General features: G+C 38.5%; 1 protein-coding gene and 1 long non-coding RNA gene across 2 annotated transcripts in view; one reads left to right on the top strand and one right to left on the bottom strand.

Moving 5' to 3' along the window:
• Nucleotides 1-17,536, top strand: part of LOC141375273 (uncharacterized) — a 256,688-nt gene that overhangs the window by 174,648 nt on the left and 64,504 nt on the right. The window lies entirely within an intron of this gene.
• The window catches only part of LOC141375271 (Fc receptor-like protein 5), a 29,899-nt gene that overhangs the window by 10,120 nt on the left and 2,243 nt on the right, over nucleotides 1-17,536 (bottom strand). Inside the window, exons 2-4 of the mRNA XM_073907972.1 lie at nucleotides 12,752-12,787; nucleotides 5,729-6,019; nucleotides 2,194-2,472 (exon numbers count right to left, since the gene is read on the bottom strand). Of these exons, the coding sequence (XP_073764073.1) occupies nucleotides 2,194-2,472; nucleotides 5,729-6,019; nucleotides 12,752-12,787 (606 nt within the window). The remainder of the gene's footprint in view (nucleotides 1-2,193; nucleotides 2,473-5,728; nucleotides 6,020-12,751; nucleotides 12,788-17,536) is intronic.

Raw genomic sequence — 17,536 nt, forward strand, 5'->3', positions numbered from 1 at the left:
TTTCCTAATTTAATGGGGAAAATTTGGCAAACATGAAATTAATATAATACTATTTTTTCAATGCCCTGTACAAATTTTGTAACATCGGTGTTCATAAAAACTGCACATATTTTATTTGGGTGATATTGATGTCACTACAACATGCTATTCACATAACATAAAGGGTAGGGGGAATTCTAATTCTCTAAAAAACGTTTGATATTTCCCATGCCATGGAGGAGTGGAAAATATCTTTCCTGCGAGAACTTTGATATTTTCTTTGTTTTTTTCATGAGAGGGCAAAGCATAATTGACATGGTTTGCAGAGTAGGTGCAAAGCTGTAAAAGCTTGCACAGAAGCTCTCTAAACTATTACTCTTTTAGGGTGACAGGAGGGTTAAGTGTGTGTCAGTTATTTTTTGAACATCTTTAACACACATCTTCAACACACACTCTATTTTGACGGTCCATGCGCAGAGCGCAAAACGCAGGGCGCAAACGCTTTCAGGCCATGTCAGAACGCATTTTTGCTAATATATGGACGGGAAAATTCACTTTGCGCCGTGGCGCATGGTCTAAAAGGGTTGAGTTTAATGAGTTATAGGTGTGTTTTGAGAATAAACCAATTAGAATCTCATCTCCCATTCCCTTTAAGAGTCAGCTGCGTCACGCCAAGAGCGCATTCACTATTTACAGGACGCAAAGGAAGTCTAAGTGGAAAAGCTGAGCATTAACAAGCAAACAGTTAACAGTTTTTTTTTTTAACAGAAAACAGTTTAACAGAGCATCTACTGCGTGAGAATGAGAGATAATGGATCTACTTTTACTTTCGCTCTTAATAGGGAAACCTTTACGCACAGACATCAATTAGTCTAAAAATAGTTAATTGCATTTGCTAAGCGCAAATATTCATTTCAAAACTATTTCTAAATTCAGTTCTAATTTCCAGCAAACGAATAAATGAACAATAATAACGAAGTGTGCTCAAAAACCTGAGTTATATCCTAAAACACATGCTGTGCCCCATATGGTCTAAAACCTGACAGGTGGACAAATCTAAGCTTGTTTTTAATAAAACAAACATAAATATGAATATAATAAATAATACTGCTGATAATAATAACATTTTACAGAAGCTAATTGTTATGAATGAACTGAAAAAGCCTCCCGAGATCAAGAAGACATAAAAGCAGCGATTTTTCATATTTATGTAGGCTAGAAAATAATATGTTTTGTAATATTTTAATCCTTTATATTTATATCCTATATCTATTCTTATTATATCCTATATATATATCCTTAATATTTACATTTTTTCATATGTAAAGATATTTGCCTATTGCTCTCTTGTGTGTATTAAGCAGTGCGTAAGCGAGGCGCAACTCTGTGCTGGAGTTTAGACCGGGTTAGTTTTGGTCTAATGAAAAATCTATTATAGTTTCTCAAAATAGCAACGCGCCAGCGGTCCGCCTCAGAACGCCTCCCTTTTTAGAGCAGAACGCCTATGGGTGCACAAATGAGCGCTAATGCATTTGCTATTTAAACAGCGTAGCGCAACGCCTCAAAACGACTCTTGCGCCAAGCTTAAACTATCAAAAGACTAGTGCAGCATCCACTTGGATGATGCGACGGCAGCCACAGGACAACGGTGCCAGTGCGCTCACCACACACCAGCTATTGGTGGAGTGAAGTGACAGTGACAGAGCCAATTCGGTGGAAGGGGATGATTGGGAGGCCATGATCGTAAGGGCCGATAGAGGGACTTTGGCCAGGACACCGGGGTTACACCCCTGCTCTTTCACGAGAAGTGCCATGGGATTTTTAATGACCACAGAGAGTCAGGACCTCGGTTTAACGTCTCATCCGAAAGACGGCGCCCACTGACAGTATAGAGTCCCCTTCACTTTTACTGGGGCATTAGGACTCACACAGACCACGGGTTGAGTGCCCCCTGCTGGCCTCACTAACACCACTTCCAACAGCAACCTAGTGTTTCCTAGTGGTCTCCCATCCAGGTACTAACCAGGCTCAGCCCTGCTTAGCTTCAGTGAGTAACCGGTCTTGGGCTGCAGGGTGATATGGCTGTGGCTTAGGAGAACAACATGTATTGTTTAAGAGCAGTATTGTGTCGTGAGTTTCTCAACAAAAAGACAGTTTCTCAACTGGATTTGTGGTCAAAAAGAGAAGGTTGATAGACAATAATATTACACTCACCCTTCACTGAGAGAGAAACAGCAGATAAAAATGATGAGTTTGGTCTTCCAGATCTCTGTCCTCTACACCAGTACTGATCCTGATCAGACTCAGCAGCTCCTCTGATAGTGAGAGTGTCTCTGTTTACAGTGTAATGACCATCAGACTGTAACTTTACACTGTCTTTATACCACTCATATGTCCAGTCACTGTAAGACTCAATCACACACTTCAGACTGACTGTCTCTCCAGTGAATACAGCACTGTCTGGTGTCACAGTCACTGTAGATCTGGGTGAAGCTGAGGAGAAAGACAGAAACATGAAGTGACTCAAACAACTCTCAGTCAGAATATTCATTAAATGTTGTTTGCATGTATCTGATAATGAGGATGATTTTACCAACATTGTTGTCTGTATGTGGAATGTTGTAAAGACACAAAGCCAAATTGTGACTTGTAAATTAGTGTTTACCAAACTGGGGTTTCTGAGGGATCTACAGGAGGGTTGTGTTAATAAAAAAATGGTACATCCTTAGGTATTTAACTATCCAATTTCAGTAGCCTTAATTCAAGATCTTATTTTTTCCAGTCACAACCTAAAGCTCATGACCATAAGTGAAAGTAGGAATGTAGATCGACTGGTAAATCGAGAGCTTTGTCTTTCAGCTCAGCATCTTCTTCACCACTAGACATTACTGCTGCCACTGCACTGATCATCAGTCAATCTCATGCTCTCTTCTTTCACACACTCTTGAACAAAACTCCAACATACTTTAACCTGACAGAACCAAGATACTTGAATTTGAATAAAAACAGTCTCAAATATGACATTTGGGGTTCACGTTAAGGTGACTTTAGCATTCTTATTATTAAAATATCATTTACATTTTATAGTTGATGCATCTTGTTTCATGTTTTCATATTGTGATATACAGTATAATGTCCATATTACTTGTCATCCAAATAAGAGTTTGGTATTCAGAACTGGTTTTATTTTATTTAAAAAAAATAAAACAGATAATCAATAAGATGCACTTATTTTGATTCAGTGTAACAATGACTTGTTACTCATCATAAGCTGTGATTTTATTGTGTGTGAGACACTGAGTGATTGTTGTGCTCGTGTCACTGCAGCTAAACCACTCACGCTACATCTCTACTGATGAGAGCGCTCTTTCGCTCTGGCTGGTGTCTCTTTGGGTTGAGTTTTCCCAGATAATAGATGGGGAAATTAATTTATGCAACACTTAGTTGTTTTTAATGGATTGTTGAGTCTTGCGACAACGCACCAGATACAGCTAATATCAGCAACAGCAGCGTCTCACTCTTGGGTACAAATCACAGATGAAAAAACTGTTACCTTAGTATTAAAGCAGTATAAATCTGCATAAACAGACAATTGATTTAGTTATATTTTATGATTAAATATATGCAGGCAGCGAGGATAAAAAATGTTCTATATTTAAGCTGTTTGTAATTGCTTCTTTTATTTCATAATGAAAGTTATTTAATTACTGAATCAGAATTTTTCTTCTGTTAAACACAAATGAAGACATTTTTAAGAAAGCTGGAAACCTGTAACTATTGACTACTGTGGTCAGGGGCGGACTGGCCATCTGGCAGACCGGGCACTTTCCCGGTGGGCCGACGTACTTTTTGGGCCGGGCTGATCATCGCCTTATGATCTGATCGGCCCATAAAAGGCTTAGCAGCCTATCGTTTTTTTCTGCCTTATTAATTGACGCTAGTGATCTGTGACTCTCTGAAAGTAGATGCCCATGTGACACTCTGCAGCCCATTGGCTCTTTTCTGTATTGACATTGGGCTGGTCCAATCACAAACTCCTATTTTGGGCTCTGTGTGAGCGTGCGTCGTCTGTGTGTATTTGACCAAAATAGTCGAGAGTCAGAGAGAAGAAACGCAAGGGAGGCGCAGAGAAATCGCGGGAAATACACCGGCGTTTCATTTAGCGGTTCTGAAAAGTTCTCCGTTTATTCTAGTACACGGCTTAAAGCGCAAATCACGTGACCACACACTCTCTGCCAAGACCTTCAGCCAGTAGTTCAGCGGGTGAGCAGAAACCCCAGGTGAGAGTATAGTGCATGTCAGACAGTTCATCTGCTGGATCTCATCTCACTATAGTTGTTAAACGTGATATTGAATTCATCTTGTTGTCTCTATCTAACAATTCTTATGTCTTTTGAATCCCTTGTTCTCAGTTTACTGTTTTGGCTGAGTGCAAAGATAAGCTAATATATTAATTTATGTAACCACATACACTGATTCTGCACATTGACTGATTGCTTACCTTTATCGTATAGATTTATTGTACGTTATACTGTTATAATGGCCATTATTGATTATTAAAACTGATATTCTGCAATAGAGACAGGGTAAAGCTTGTTCTTTTCAATGGAAATGAAAGGAGGCAGTTATATTTAAGCCCTGTTTTGTTATCAATATGCAGAGTGAAGATGACGCTCATATAAATATGCAGCTACACGAGGCTGTTTGGTGTCTGTTAATCTTAATATCAAAATGAAACAAATTTGACTTCTATTATGTTTTCATTGTTTAGATAGTGAAACAGCAAGCAGGATGAGGTGAATGAGGTTATAAAGTACACTGTTCCCTTTGAAGATTTACCCATGCATCAGCAGGCCGGTTTTGTTATGTTTATTATGGAATATAGGCTGAGTGAATAGTGTATTGAATAAGCTAAACTGGCTGTAGTGTATGAGTGTGTGTGAATGAGTGTGTATGGGTGATTTCCAATATTGGGTTGTGGCTGGAAGGGCATCTGCTGCATAAAACATACCTGGAATAGTTGGCAGTTCATTCCACTGCGGCAACCCCTGATAAATAAGGAACTTATGTGAAGAAAAATAAATGAATGAATAGTGTATTTTTTAGAACTCAACAAATATCTTTATGGACAGTATACAGAAATTAAATTGAGATTAAAGTTTGTATTTATTTATTTATTTCATATATATGGCTTTTGTGTTTTATAGAATATGAGTTGATGAAAATATTGGACGTGCATAGAGAGATAGCATTTTGATTGAATGTAGTGGGCCGCTTTGGCCCAAAATGCCAGGGCCGATTTTTTGCCCCAGTCCAACCCTGACTGTGGTCATTGACTACTGACTACTACATATACTATGCTATGGAGGTCAAAGGTCAAAGGTTTCTGCTTTATACAAAATGTCAACAAAAGAAAGAAACCCTGAAAGGTTTGAAGCGATTCAACTGTTGAGCAAATAGTGAGTACATGAATTTTTTTTTGGCTGAGCTATCCCTTTAAAATTGACATCTTACTGGTTATAGAATAAATGTGGCAAGAATAAAAAGATAATATTTTTTTCAAGTATCTGATTTTTGTTCTCTCTCCAACCGAAATCCCTAGAATTAAAACAATCCCCCACTCTACCATTTACAGGACATAATAATCCAGAATCTCCAGCTAAAAAACATCTGTGAGGCACGAGTGTGCTGTATTAAACCACATTCTCTTGACTGGAAGAGTTTTGGAGGACGATGATATTCAACTCACCCTTCACTACGAGATAAACAGCAGAGCTGAAATATGTTGAGACTGGTCTTCTAAATCTCTGTCCTCTACACCAGTAATGACCCCAATCAGACAATTTAGCTCCTCTGATAGTGAGAGTGTCTCTGTTTACAGTGTGATGACCAGGGAACTTTAAAACACTGTCTTTGTTGACTTTAAACCATTCATATATCCAGTCACTGTGATCAGACTTAATCCCACACTTCAAATTGACTGTATCTCCAGTGAATACAGCACTGTCTGGTGTCACAGTTAATGTAGGCGTAGGGATATCTGTCAAAAAAAAAAGACAAGACAGAGTGACTAATGCAACCCTGTTTCTGTAAAAAGAAAATGCATTTAGTAAATTCAATACAATTCAAATACAAAGCTATTAACAAAGTTGAAGTTGTATTTAAGAATCATTTTAAAAGCATTGTTGTCCATCTAAAACTTTTGAAAGGCACAAAATCAAAACCTTTCCTTTTTAGGGACATATTTGTTAAACGAGCACAGCATCTGTGCAATAAAGGAGAGTTTCCCAAACTGGGGTTAGCTGCAGAACTGCAGGAGGATGAATTATAATAAAATGATACTACTAATAATAAAACATCTAAACTCAAAAAAATAGGAAAACATTTTAAGTAGTTGAGGCATATAACAGATTCCCTTTCATTAACACTGCTTCCTGAACATCAGATTTGATAGTAAATGTCTATGTGTTTGTATTTGTCTAGAACCAGTGAGGTTACTATGGAAATGTAATAGATTACAGATTACAAATTGCCCTATTTGAAATGTATTAAGTAGTGTACCCTTTCGATTACTTTATAAAAGTCTGATTACTTTTCGATTACTTTATAAAATTCTGATTACTTTTAAGTTTCTAATGGATGTTTTCAACTAAATAATTTTCAAGCATTTCCAAGCAGGTGTGACCTTACAGTAGCTCTGTTTTCTATTTCTATGTGTATATACACTGTATTTGAATTACTCAAATACAATAGGGTATATGCTGAAGCATGCTAATAGGACTTTTAATTTGCCAGTAACCTGGGTTAAGTGCTTCCGGTGAACTATATGCTATTGCAAAATTGGCGCGTTTAAGGTCTGTTTCCTTTAAAAATCAGAGAGCTCCACTGGCTGAGTGATATCCAATATAAAGTGGGTCTCAGATTGTACAAGAAGCACTGCATTAAATTACATTTTTCCCTGCCATGTCTTTGTAATATGGGCATTTATTTTACTCCAGTATATTCAGTGGAGCTTCTGCGCTAGCCTGCTGACTTTGACGGGCGTGTGCGAGTAAACGGCTTTTTGTCTTGTTTTACGCTTGAACAACTAAATAAATGCCAAAGTCTGCTTAACTGATGTATTTTAATGACATTACAACCTATAAACTATATATATATAGATCTCCTCCCCCTCAGTCATATTTCCATCAAGGACATTTCTCGCCTTTTTGTTTGACGACGTCATCGACCAAAGTGAAAGGTGGCAGTAACGCACCAAAAAGTTTGTTGTCGTCTACTGTAAAACAGGAAGAAGAAGAAATCATCATTCTCACCATCATATGCATTTACTTTTATTGGCTTGACACCGGCCTCACAGCTCCGTGAATGTCGGTGCCGTCACTTATTGATCCACGATCGGTAAAAGTAGCTTGTGTGGACGCTACTGCTCTACTTCACTAATAAAATAGCATTGCTACTGAAAAGCAGGAAATATCCTGAAGTGGCGATACTGTTTTGTACTGTCACATGAGCTTTTTTTAAAGATAAAAATATATATCATTAATGCACATCGGTAACTCCCCTAATTTCTAATGTATGTTCCTGTAAAAAAAAAAAACATTGTAAATAATTGAAAATCCGGGGATCGCAATAGTCAAACCTTTGGGAACAACTGTGGTTGGAACCAAAGTTCACAGGTCTGTGTTCTCTGAACTCCTCTCAAGCGGTGGACTTCTTCATTCTGATTGCTTGCCGCTGAACCGCGTCATAGCTCATGCCCATAAAGTTAACTTGATTTCAACTCTCCTCGGCACTGGCTCTCGTTGAAAATTAATGACTTCCCACTACTTTGACGCTCTAGCCGCTTTTGGTGTGAATGTACGGTTATGCTTTTAGCGGCCGAGAGGATTAATGTAACTTGCATACGTGGATGCGCCGCAATCAATCTGACAAACCAATCAAAAGCATCAGAATAGCAGCGCTTGCATAAGTGGCCTTAGCAGAAGGCCTCGCGCATATCAAAAACAGGCAAAGCAACAGATTCATATTATTCAACATATTTAGATGTAACCTCATTTGTGATCTTTAACATTTTCATAAGTAACTGTATTTTAACTGTAAATTTAGTTACACATTTTTCTCAGTAACTAACAAACTTGCTGTTACTTTTATTTTATAATTAAATTATGTAACGCCGTTACAAGTAAAAATAGTTACTCCTTAACACTGTCCAGAACACAGTTTAATACCCTGCTCTGCCTTTTAGGATTTGGCTCCATTATATTTCATTAATGCATAAAAAAACTAATATGCTACATCCATTAAAACAAATAAATCAATATTGAATTAACATCTGCCCACCAAAGTGTTTTAACAATGCAGCTTCAACATGTCAGGCTGTCTTCTAAAATGTCCAGCTGCTGGCGATGAAGAACTGTTTTGGTAGTGTTAGAAAATAGGAATCAATTTTGAATTATTTTTTTCTTTTAATCAAACAATTATTTGTATAGGTCATGTAAGGGTCATATATTAACTGAACTTCTACTGTTGTGTGTGGGATGCTGTGCATACTAATTAGCATTTTTGCAGTAGTAGATAGATCAGTGGCGTAGCGCAAAATGCGGAGGCCCCCCTGCAGGGATCACCATCGGGGCCCCCAGTTGGGTGTGGGGGGAGGGGGGGTGGTGGCAGAGCAGAGTCAGAGATATAGATATATCTATGATCGGGAATTTTCCTGGATGTTAGTATGCATTTTTTTTCTAATTACGAAAATTATAATTTTACATCACTTTTCTACATTGATGGATCACTGATCGCACGGGCATTCCTGACAAAAAGCTTGTGTTTGTGTGTACAGAAATGTACTATTCACCCTCCCTGTTAAATTTGATCTAATTATGTCCTGACACACACCTCCTCCTCTCCTGCTTTCACTCCTCATACTGACGGAGGGAGCGATTTGTTTGTGAATGAATCTCCGTTATGAACGACTCGTTCACTAGCGACAATAATACAAGTTTCTGGCAGCGCAGCATCTCGTTGTCATATTTCTTTTGCATTGTTTGCTGATTTTATTCAACAAAACTAGCATAAGCCAAGTATTTAGTGCGAGTTGGAGCTACTTTGCCTTATGATGAATGCATAAGTGACTGTATTATCATCAATAACGTTACCTGTTTAGCACAAACTTCAGAACATACAAAAACGTAAACAACTTAATCCTACCTATGAAATGTTCTGCCTTTGTGCTTTGTTTTCTTTGTTTGCTCATTACTACACTCGTATACAGCGCTAAAGTCCCGCATCTTCACGTAATAACACTGTGTTGACTAGTGCGGTTGAATGACATTTGTCCTGGGAGCACTGTACCAATGTGGCAGCGCTATAGACGCATGCTCAGGGTCCCTATGCAATATCTACTGTATATATATTTATGTCACAAATTGAGGAGCGAGGAAATGAGGCGGAGTGGAGCGACAACGCAGGGAATCTTTCACAAACTGAGGAGCGATCACAAACCGAAAGCGGCGAGAGCGTCAAAGTAGCCAGAAGTCATTCATTTTTTATCGAGAACCGGCGGCGAGAAACAGCGGCGCGTCTTCATTGGCTATGACGCGGTTCGGCGGCAAGCAATCAGAATGAAGTAGTCCACCGCTTGAGAGGTGTTCAGAGAACACAGACCTGTGAACTTTGGTTCCGTCCACAGTTGTTCCCAAGAGTTTGATTATTGCGGTTCCTGGATTTTCACTTATTGAAAATCACGACGACGTGGGGCCCCCTAATCACGCGGGGCCCCCCGCGGTGCGTGCCCTGCGGGCCCGTCCGCTACGCCACTGAGATAGATGCGGGTCCAAAATTAAATTCAGCTCTACAGAAACTTCCTGTCTGAAGAGAGGTGTAAAAACTGAACACAGAGCACAGAAAGTTTTATGCTTTTATTGTTGTGCAGAGAATTTGTAGAAAAAGAGGACTTATGTCTGGTGTGCGGCCAATGGAGGACTGGGCAAGGACTGACAAATGACGACTTTCACTAAACTCCACCTGTTAATATCAGCTGCCTATATAAGTTGGAGCTAGGAAAAGAAAGTTGTTGCGCACTTCCTTAATGTAATTTTTGCATTGCATTGAGGATAACAGAATTCTGTGAATCCAATTATTCATTTGTATCCAATAAATTGTTACGATTTTTGACATTGAAGAAAAACCTTTCCCGACCTTTTCTCTTGTACACGCATGGAATTGATGTATATTCCAACAGTAGCACAGTGTTTTTCCAGCTGAGATGCTTTGGTTGCTATAATTGAACCCACAGTATTGTCTCATCCCTCTTGGTAACTCTTTACAGTAAGCAGGGACATGTAAAGATATTTTAGGGTCAAGGGCTTAAGTCCAAAGAAGGGCACTTATCTATTTATTTATTTTTTTTAATAAAATATATTGAAGGATAGTTCAGATAAACATTCTCACCCTTCAACGTTTCCCATCCATTCTGAGTTTTGTTGTTGTTGTTGTTGTTGTTGTTAACAAAAAGTTAAATACTTGGTAGAATGTTGGACATCAATAACCATTGACTTTCATAGTAAGAAGACAAAAAAATATATACTATGTAAGTCAATGACTGCTGACAGACAACATACTACAAAATATCTTCTTTGTTCAACAAAAGAAATAAACTGAAAGGGTTGGAACAGAAGGAGTGACTGATGACAGATTTTTTTTGGAATAACTACACCTTTTTTTTTTTTAAATCCCCATATTTTTCTACAAAATGTTCACTAAACTTTATGCATGGTCTGCTTCAGATTTCACTAATTTTATCACAACAACAAGTTAAGAAGCAATGTGCATCATTTTTCTTTTTTAGGATCATCATTATATATTCAGAATAATGACTCGCTGCACAAAAGAGGGGCATATTTTCTTTATTACATTCGTGTAAACTTTAGGGTCATGGGTAAACTTTAGCTAAATGATTACATCATGGCTTGGATGTTAGCAAGAATAATTGACAATTCTGTCATTTGCTTTTGGTCTTTTGGATAATTCGCTTTTTGTAAACCTAAGCCTCATGTAGATTTGTCTTTTGTTAATCATTACTCGCCTCCACACTTTAAAGACGATAGATGGACGAATTTACTTCAGCCGCTCTGTGGATCATAGTGTGCTACAGTAACAGAGGTCAACTATGAGCAGGGGCGCAAAAAGGGGGTATACGGTATATGCGGCGCATAGGGGCATTGTGCCAAAAAGATTTTTGAAATTATTCTTATTAAAAGTTTCAAATAATAAAAAATAAATATGTTTTGTTAAAAATGTTTATTTAGCATTTTCATACGAGTATAATATTGTATTTTATTAAATAAAAAATTATACCACGAGTTGCTTATGTTGGCACACACGTTTTAATTCAAAATCATTTACCACAGTAACATGCAGTCACACAGTCAAGTGTAAAGTGTTCATGTAGATGTAACTGTTTAGATTTAAAAAATTTGTATGAAAATAAACTGTGAAATCATACATACAGTACAGTTTAGGTCAAAAGTTATGACTAATCTGAAAAACTTACTTAATTTATTATTATTAATTAATTAATTAATTATTTTGCCAAAATAAGAGAGATCACACAAAATTTATGTTTATAGACTTCAATATATATCAGATAAAATGGAAAATAATATTTGGATTTCCCTATATGAATTTTATATACTTGATTATAATGATTCTTAACCCTGTTAAAACTGACACGTGAACAAATAGTCAGAATATTTAATTTTTTGGGGGGAACTGAGCTGTTTATTAATCCTTATATCAATATTAATTTATACCGTATATATGTTTTTATACATTTATTATGTATCATATTGATATATCAGGCCTTTTGGTAACTTTTTATTGCTCAAAACTATTTTAATTTTAGTTACAAAAAAAGTTTGCCCATAAAAGTTTAATAAGTTAGAAATTAAAATAGAAAATTTGAACCCGCATACAAACTTGTGTAGCTGCTCCCCTGACTATAAGTGCTATGTTGATAAACGTCACTCCACCGTTTGCACATTTATTCTCCTAATAATCACAACAGAGCAATAGCTTTAGCGGTAGAGCCCACCCCGCATGCAGGAATCACCAGATTGAGGACTGCTCAGAGAGGGAATATGATTAACGTTCACAGCTGATATTTAGGGTTTTTATTTGTTTGATCAGATGTTATTATTATTATTATTATCATCATCATTATTATTATTGTTGTTATTATTATTATTATTATCATTATTATTGTTATTATTATTGTAATTATTATTATCATCATCATTATCATTATTGTTATTATTATTATTATTATTATTATTATTATTATTATTATTATTATTATCATTATGTTGTAAAAATAACAATGACCCCAGACAAAAGGGAACTTTCCCTTGAGGAAGAAAAAGGGCATGGGCCCAAGCCCCCAAACCCCCTTGCACATGCCCGACGGTAAGGTTACACGAATTACTGTGAATTCATGCATAAACCTATGTGTGAATCATGCATTAATATCTTATCAAGTATTAGAAACTAACATGAGTTCAAAGTCTTTCATTCATGAGTTCATGGATGAACAACAGCTAAATTAGGACATATATATCACCATGATTTATTATTACCAATGATGATGTTTTTTTTTTTGTTAACAGAATAAAGGTCTTTACTGTCCAGTGTGGACAAAGCTATGCTTATGTGAGGTCTTGATGAATCTTTGTAGACATGAACAGAGTTCACATTTGTTCAATGAAGTTCACTGCATTACCTTCAGTGAGTCCAGAATAAAGGATGGAGATCAGCACTAAAAGCAGAAGAAACACAGATATGATGAATCATTAAATGCAGATCATTGAACACATCAAGAGTTAAAACTCTAAGTGTTATTCTGTTTTGGCAACTCAGCATTGCAAGATATCAAAGCTCTGCCATGACACTCTATTAGGTGCACAGACTGATAAATCCCCTACATGGTGCAGGTGATTGGTTGCTGTTGCCTCAGAAGCCAATGAGCTCACTTCTCAACATATACATTCTGTGGTGTTGTTTGTGTCAGTGGTTTGCTGCACATTTAAAACATCATCAAGTAAAGTGATCTAGTGATCCTCTAATATAAGTGAAGATTATCTTTCACTTTTATCTTTCATGTATTTAAACATGCAGTAATGTTTCTAAATCTGTGCTCAAAAGTAACAGATTAAGTTTAACTTCATGCTTCAGTGGTGATATACAGAGGTCATACTTTCCTTCTTAGGGCGTACTCGCACTATGCTATTCTAACCATACCCTGGATCGTATGAGAAGTGTGAGTGCGCTAAATCAGGCATGGTTCACTTGGCCGGCCCTGGCCCGGTTGGAAGAGGTGGGCCTTAGTGCGGTTGACTTGGGCTTTGGCGCGGTACGCTTGTGTGTGAGTGCAAAACGCGCCAAAGCCCGAAACTGAAAGCGAGACGTGACTTTTAAGGGACTGTTTTATATGGATTTATTAATCAATCTTACTGTTCAATGAACGCAAACTGTAGTTTAATAAATACGCAAACCACTCACTGCACCACAGCTGCACCTTCAGCAGACCTCCTCATTCCTGCAGCACGAGAGCTTTATGATTGTTTATGAGCGTCAAAAGTGGCGGATCTGTTCGGCGAAATATCTGACTGCGTGTCCCTGCATCTCTAAGGACTGTTTGGCGAAATAACTGACTGCGTGTCACCGCATCCCTAAGGACTGTTTGGTAAAATAATTTACGCGTTAACACGTTTTTTTACTAGCCTCACTTTTTTTTTTATCATTTAATGGATTCTCCAACCTATTAATTTAATTTTAAAACATGACGGCCTTCCATACGAGAGTGCTCACTAAACAGCGCAGCATCGATGACGTAAGTGTGCCCAGGCCCGATTGTAGTGTGAGTGCGGGCCGTCGGGGGAGACAGGAGAGTGGACAAGCATGCTTTGGCCCGGTTCGAGGCAACTGTACCTAGTGTGAGTACGATCTTAAAAATTTGACTCCTTCAGCTGTTTCATTGTGGTGTTTCCATTAGCTGTGCTGATGTGTGTTTGGCTGTATTCTACACCAGTGATTATGGACACATCATATTTTAATTACATGCTGTTGTATTGCACTTTCTATTTGTGTGTTTGTGAGAATGACACAAGCATTTGGATCTTTTATATTGTGGAAAATACAACACTTCCTCATCTGTTGTGCAGTTAAGAGAGAGACATGTTTGAGGCTGTGGTTGATTTGTTTCTATTTCTATTTTCATCTGTTCTAGCAGCACAGTGGAGGTGAAGCAGCGTCTCGGTCCCTTTGACCATTCAATTCAATTCAATTCAGCTTTATTTGTATAGCGCTTTTACAATGTAGATTGTGTCAAAGCAGCTTCACATAAATGGTCATAGTAACTGGAACAGTGTGGTTCAGGTTTTAGTGTTTAAGTTCAGTTCAGTTCAGTTTAGCTCAGTTCAGTGTGATTTAATCATTACTGAGAGTTCAAACACTGAAGAGCAAATTCATCGATGCGTAGCTCTACCAATTCTGAACCATGCGAGGCAGTGGCGACAGCGGAGAGGGAAAAAAAACTTCACCTGATGGGATTGAAGAAAAAAAACATTGAGAGAACCAGACTCAGTTGGGCACGACCATTTTAATTTCTCCGCTGGCCAAAAGTCTTGTGCAGAGCTTCAGTCGCCGTGGTGGAGGCTGGAAGATGGCCTCAGCGAAGACTCGTCTGTCCCTGGAGCGTCGCTGGAATCAGACTCATGTTCTCCACTCCCCATGACCATCAGCGCAGCAGCAGCTCAGGATACGGCCTGGTCCCATCTTCAGTGAGTTGAGATTGTTCAGTCGTTTGTTTCATTTATTTATTTTTTTTCTCTTGGATCTACTTATATGGTGGTCTTTCACTTCAGGGACGTCAACAAGCATCCCCTTTACATTATTCATTCATTCCTTATTTTTTTTTGTTTATAGTTTATATGTAAAATGAAGCTTCAGCCTAGTTTGCAGTGATCCTCATGCATGGATTATATGCATTGTATTATGTGGTGTAGCGAATTTAGCTCAGTTTCTGAATATTAGTTAATAATATTATGAATTAACTCATAGTTAATTTGAATGAATAAATATAACAATGACTTCACCCGCTCGTCTGAGCGGACTCTATAATTATTTATTTATTTAGAAAGGGAAACTACTTCTTGTGGAGTAGATTAATAGTTTAGAAGTTTTAGTAAACATGTTTGTAGCTTGTCGCAGGGCTCTATCTGTAAAGGCTACGTGGAGTAACAGCTGAGAGGCTAAATCAGAGTCATGATTTGTGACGCAAACATCAAATGTAAACAAGGCAAGAAGTCGTTCCAATGTCTTCACTCGTTTATTTTCCAATATAAAACATACCTCGATATTTTGACATTGTAGAATTTGATTTGGGCTTAAGTTTGAGCTTAAGTTTGGTTTCATTTGTGTTTGTTTGGTCAACAAAGAGTACCGTGTCCCCGTTCACCCCCCCCTCTCTCTCCTTCCTAAGTTGTGAATGAACAAGTGCCACCTATAAGCGCACTACGTAACCCCGATGACCCTCCATCACAATCACGTGACACATGTTAACCATTTCATGTCTACTACACTATCATTAAAGTGACTTTTTCTGTGAGGCAAAGCAAAGACAATCCAGCGTGGTTATATAGTGTGCTATATTGACTAGTCTAACAAATAACAAACGTACAAAACATAACAACAAAACATAGAAAAGAAAGAAAGCGAGGAAATAAAAAAAAGTTTAGATCAGGGGTGTCCAAACATTTTGGGCCGAGGGCCAGATGCACAAAAAAAAAAAAATTGTCCCGGGCCAAATTTTACATACTAAAATAATCCGGGGTCGCCACAGCGAAACTTATACAGCACGATTTTTACGCAGCGGATGCCCTTTCAGTCGCAACCCATCTCTGGGGGAAAAAAGAAATATAACTTTCTTATATATATATATATATTAATCACAACTTCACTCAAACACACAATATGCACCGGAGTGCTCACACACATCCACAGTAGTAGTATAGGTAACATGAATGGTGATGAACAGACACAGTGTGAGTTACCAGGCATGAGTGGAGGGGAGAGAGCGAGGATCAGAGTCCGTTATTCAGGCTTGGGTCGAGGGCAGGCAGCAAGGATCAGAGTCCGTATAACAGGCGTGGTTCGTGGGCAGGCAGAGAGAGTCAGAGTCCGTATAACAAGCGTGGGTCGTGGGCAGGCAGAAGGCGAAGCAAAGTAAAGTAAGAGGCAGGCTGGAGTCGTACACAAGAGATCAGGCTGGAGATAAACGCTCAGTAGTGCTGGCCGGGGCTGAATAAGACTTCGCACTGACTGAGTGTTTGAGTGCGGCTTATATGAGGTACGTGGGTCGTTAACCAGATTGAGCTCAGGTGTCTGTGCAATCAGTGTGAATGGATGATGTAATGCTAAAAGTCCGGAGATGGTGGCCTCTGCTGGCCAGCGAGGGGAATGCCTGGGACCGAGTCGGTGACATATAGCAATTAGCTGTGCCATCTCATAATAACTAGCCAGCGTAGAATTTTCTTGCACTTTATTAGTACGAAAAAACTGCTGTTGTTGAGCTGATAGGGCAGCTGCTAATTGTTTTACTTTTGATCTCATTCGGCACCAGTGTAAGAGCTGAAGGCCTGATGCTTTGTTTCATAATGTCTTTTAATATTATATTCCTTCATTACTGCTACTGATCCCTGGCAAATTAAACAGACACATATTCAAATATTCTTTGCCCCAACGTGACTGAAATTTCCTCCACTCACTGTTGATTTTCTTTCTTCTTGCTTGTGTCATGGCTCGCCAAAACGTGATTATCAATTATGTTTTCTTTCAGTTTGTTCGGTTCGTTTTACTTCATAAAGGGAACTGCTGCCTATTGAAGGCGTGTAATAGCGACACCCAGTGGTTATTGAATTACGTTCATTTTTGTATGGCGGGCCAGATACTATTAATGTTTATAAAAAGCCTCGCGGGCCGCCACAAAACTGATTGCGGGCCGCAGATGGCCCGCGGGCCGTAGTTTTGACACCCCTGGTTCAAATAAAAGAATTGTGAATCTACTTTAGTTCCACACAACTATTAAGAACCACCAAGATTATAAAAACACCTTTTTTATAAGGTGCGCAGCTTTAACGCATGACTAAACTCAACCATGGGAAACACCCACACACTTTTACATTCACACTCACACACTTCGGCCAATTTAGCTTATTCAATTCCACTATAGCCCATGTGTTTGGACTTGTGGGGGAAACCGGAGCACCCAGAGGAAACCCACGCCAACACGGGGAGAACATACAAACTCCACACAGAAACGGCAACTGACCCAGCCAAGGCTCGAACCAGTGACCTTCTTGCTATGAGGCGATTGTGCTACCCACATGCGCCAGGTTTAATTAGCTGTAATTCTCTGTTTTATTAGCTGTAATGACAAAGGTTGGCTTGTTGACTCTCTGACAGCGTGTCTGTAAATATACTGACAGTAGCACATCTTAGTACTCTC

Source organism: Danio rerio, chromosome 7 (genome assembly GCF_049306965.1).
Source record: "Danio rerio strain Tuebingen ecotype United States chromosome 7, GRCz12tu, whole genome shotgun sequence".
NCBI lineage: Eukaryota > Metazoa > Chordata > Actinopteri > Cypriniformes > Danionidae > Danio > Danio rerio.